The 3056-nt window shown below is 54.3% G+C and overlaps 2 protein-coding genes across 2 annotated transcripts in view; both read left to right on the top strand.

Moving 5' to 3' along the window:
- EMH_0028770 (uncharacterized protein) overlaps positions 1-1749 on the top strand; it is a gene marked incomplete at both ends in the record, with an annotated part of 2988 nt that extends 1239 nt beyond the window's left edge. Inside the window, 4 exons of the mRNA XM_013494201.1 lie at positions 721-786; positions 881-1036; positions 1081-1185; positions 1573-1749. Coding sequence (XP_013349655.1) covers positions 721-786; positions 881-1036; positions 1081-1185; positions 1573-1749 — 504 coding nt within the window. The remainder of the gene's footprint in view (positions 1-720; positions 787-880; positions 1037-1080; positions 1186-1572) is intronic.
- A 44-nt stretch (positions 1750-1793) lies between these two features.
- Positions 1794-2977, top strand: EMH_0028760 (uncharacterized protein; the record flags this gene model as incomplete). The annotated part of the gene is made up of 2 exons (XM_013494200.1): positions 1794-2058; positions 2319-2977. 2 exons carry the CDS (start codon positions 1794-1796, stop codon positions 2975-2977), a joined length of 924 nt encoding a protein of 307 aa, XP_013349654.1.
- Between the last annotated feature and the right edge of the window lie 79 nt (positions 2978-3056).

Genomic DNA, 3056 nt, shown 5'->3' with positions numbered 1-3056 from the left:
TATATATATATATATATATATATATATATATATATATATACATATATATATGTGTATTATATACTGGTTAAGATAAGAATGCTACGGCTGCCTGCATGCAAGCACCACTGCAGCACGAAAGCCGTTGCTGCTGCTGCTGCTGCTGCTGCTGCTGCTGCTGCAGCTGCATGTACACCTCAACTCTGCTTCACTGCCGCTGCTGCAGCTTTCTCTCGTCTTCTACAATCTCCTACGCAAGCAGCAGCAGCGCCGCTGTTGCTGTTGCTGCTGCTGCTGCTGCTGCTAATGCTGCTGCTGCTGCTGCTGCTACTCTGGGCTTTACTAATGGACTGAGCAACCCACTGCCTACGCACCTGCTGCTGCTGCTGCTGCTGCTGCTGCTGCTACGCTGCTGCTGCTTCTCTTGCTTCTGCTGCTGCTGCTGCTGCTAAACTGCTGCTACTGCTACTACGGTCGGCGCTAAGCTGCTGCTGCTGCTGCAGCAGCAGCTGCTGCTGCTAGGGCAACAACGAAACTATCAGACTTGAAACACGAAAACAATTGCTGCTGCTGCTGCTGCTGCTGCTGTACAAACAGCAGCAGGCGCTGCTGCAGTCTAGTTGTAGCAGCAGCAGCAGCAGCAGCAAAAGTAGCTGCAGCAGAACGTCAACTGCAACAGCAGCAGGACATTCGCCGCGTGTGCTGCTGCTCCAACAACTGCTGCTGCTGCAGTTGCATCAGCAGCAGAAGGTGCTGCAGCAGCTGCAGCAGCTGCAGCAGCTGCAGCAGCTGCAGCAGCAACAGAAGGTGCTGCAGCAGCAGCAGCAGCAACAGCAGCAGCTGCAGCAGAAGCAGCAATGCTGCTTCACTCTTCGTCTGTCTTGCTGGCCGCCTCGAGGAGAGAGAGCAGCTGCAAACGCCTTTCAAACAGAGACTGCAGCAGCAGCAGCAGCAGCAGCAACAGCAGCAGCAGCAGCAGCAGCAGCAACAGCAACAGCAGCAGCAGCAACAGCAACAGCAGCAGCAGCAACAGCACCCAAAGCACCGACAATCTTACGTAAACCGAAACTCTCACCAGGCGTTGTTTGATTGCTGCTGCAGCATCAGCAGCAGCAGCAGCAGCAGCAGCATCAGCAGCAGCAACAGCAGCAGCAGCAGCAGCAGCAGCAGCAGCAGCAACAGCAGCAGTCTTACCTTGGCGCGGAGGTCTGCTATATTTTGTTCAATCATCGCTTTCCTGCGGGACCAAAGAAAACCCTAAACCCTAAACCCTAAACCCTAAACCCTAAACCCTAAACCCTAAACCCTAGACCCTCAACCCTAAACCCTAAACCCTAAACCCTAAACCCTAGAATCTAAACCCTACACCCGAGAAGCTAAGCCCTAAACCCTAAACCCTAGACTCTAAACCCTAAACCCTAAACCCTAAACCCTAAACCCTCGCTCACTCGGTTGCGTTTTCCTGTTGCATCTAAACCCTAAACCCTAAACCCTAAACCCTAAACCCTAAACCCTTGACCCTAAACCCTAAACCCTAAACCCTAAACCCTAAACCCTCGCTCACTCGGTTGCGTTTTCCTGTTGCATAATCAGCGACTTTCTGGCGGCGTCAAATTCCTCAAATTTAGATCGACAAATCTCAGAACGCCGCTGCAGCAGCAGCAGCAGCAGCAGCAACAGCAGCAGCAGCAGCAGCAGCAGCAGCAACAGCAGCAGCAGCAGCAGCAACAGCAGCAGCAGCAGCAACAGCAACAGCAGCAGCAGCAATAAAACAAGCGTCGTAGTTGCTGCAGCATATTGCGTGCAATGCACAAATGGAGACAGAAACAGCAGCAGCAGCACGGCAGCAGCAGCTGCAGCAACAGCAGCAACTGCAGCAGCAGCAACTACAACAACAGCAGCAACAGCTGCAGCAGCAGCAGCAGCAGCCACCTACTGCATGCGTCTCCATTCTGTGCTCCTTCAAGCACCGCAGATATACCACCCCTGCACCGACAAAGCAGCAGCAGCAGCAGCAGCAGCAGCAGCAACAGCAGCAGCAGCAGCAGCAACAGCAGCAGCAGCAACAGCAGCACATGAGTTCAAAGTTTGCGTATAGCAGAACCAGCAGCACTTGGGTGACAGCAGTACAAACTGCAGCAGCAGCAGCAGCAGCAACAGCAGCAGCAGAGTAAAGCAACGGCAGCAGCAAGCTAAGCAACTGCAGCAACAAGCGAAGCAACTGCAGCAGCAGCAACAGCAGCAGCAGCAGCAACAGCAGTAACCGCACCAGGAACGCATGCAGGGTTCTCCAGGTCTGCTGCTTCTGTAAACATCTTCATGTACATATCCGCCTGCAGCAGCAGCAGCAGCAGCAGCAGCAGCAGTAGCAGTAGCAGCAGCAGCAGCAGCAGCAGAAGCAGCAGCTGAGCAAGCAGCAGCAGCTGCAACAGCAGCAGCAGCAACTGCAGCGAGGACCGCTAGCAATGCAACAGCAGCAGAGACTGCAGCAGCAGCAACAATAAATATAGCAGCAGCAGCGGCAGCACCACCACAAACACCTGCAGCGGCAGCAGCAACGGAAGCAACAGCAACAGCAGCAGCAACAGCAACAGCAGCAGCAGCAGCAGCAGCAGCAGCAGCAGCAGCAGCAGCAGCAGCAGCAGAGTACCTTCATTTCGCGAGCATCTACGCTGAGAGAGTCCTCCAGCTTTGGCTGCAGCAAACCACCAAACAAAAGAACACATACACCTCACTGCAGCAGCAGCAGCAGCAGCAGCAGCAGCAGCAGCAGCAACAGCAGCAACAGCAACAGCAGCAGCAGCAACAGCAGCATTACCTCCACCACCACCCCAACCACCGCCGTAACCACCATCACCATCAGCAGCAACAACAACAACAGCAGCAACAGCAGCAACACCAACACCAACAGCAGCAGCAGCAACACCAACACCAACACCAACAGCAGCAGCAGCAGCAGCAGCAGCAGCAGCAGCAGCAGCAGCAGACCTGTTGGTAGACTAGGTCCATCCAAAGGGCCCTTTGGCTGTCCGGCAAATTCTCCGCATTTATAGAAAAGCCAACGAAGTTGTGGCGCT

This window comes from Eimeria mitis, genomic scaffold, assembly GCF_000499745.2.
Source record: "Eimeria mitis Houghton genomic scaffold, Emh_scaff1070, whole genome shotgun sequence".
NCBI classification, from domain to species: domain Eukaryota; phylum Apicomplexa; class Conoidasida; order Eucoccidiorida; family Eimeriidae; genus Eimeria; species Eimeria mitis.
Note: the sequence above shows the minus strand (reverse complement) of the source record. Positions and strands in the feature narration are given on the sequence as shown.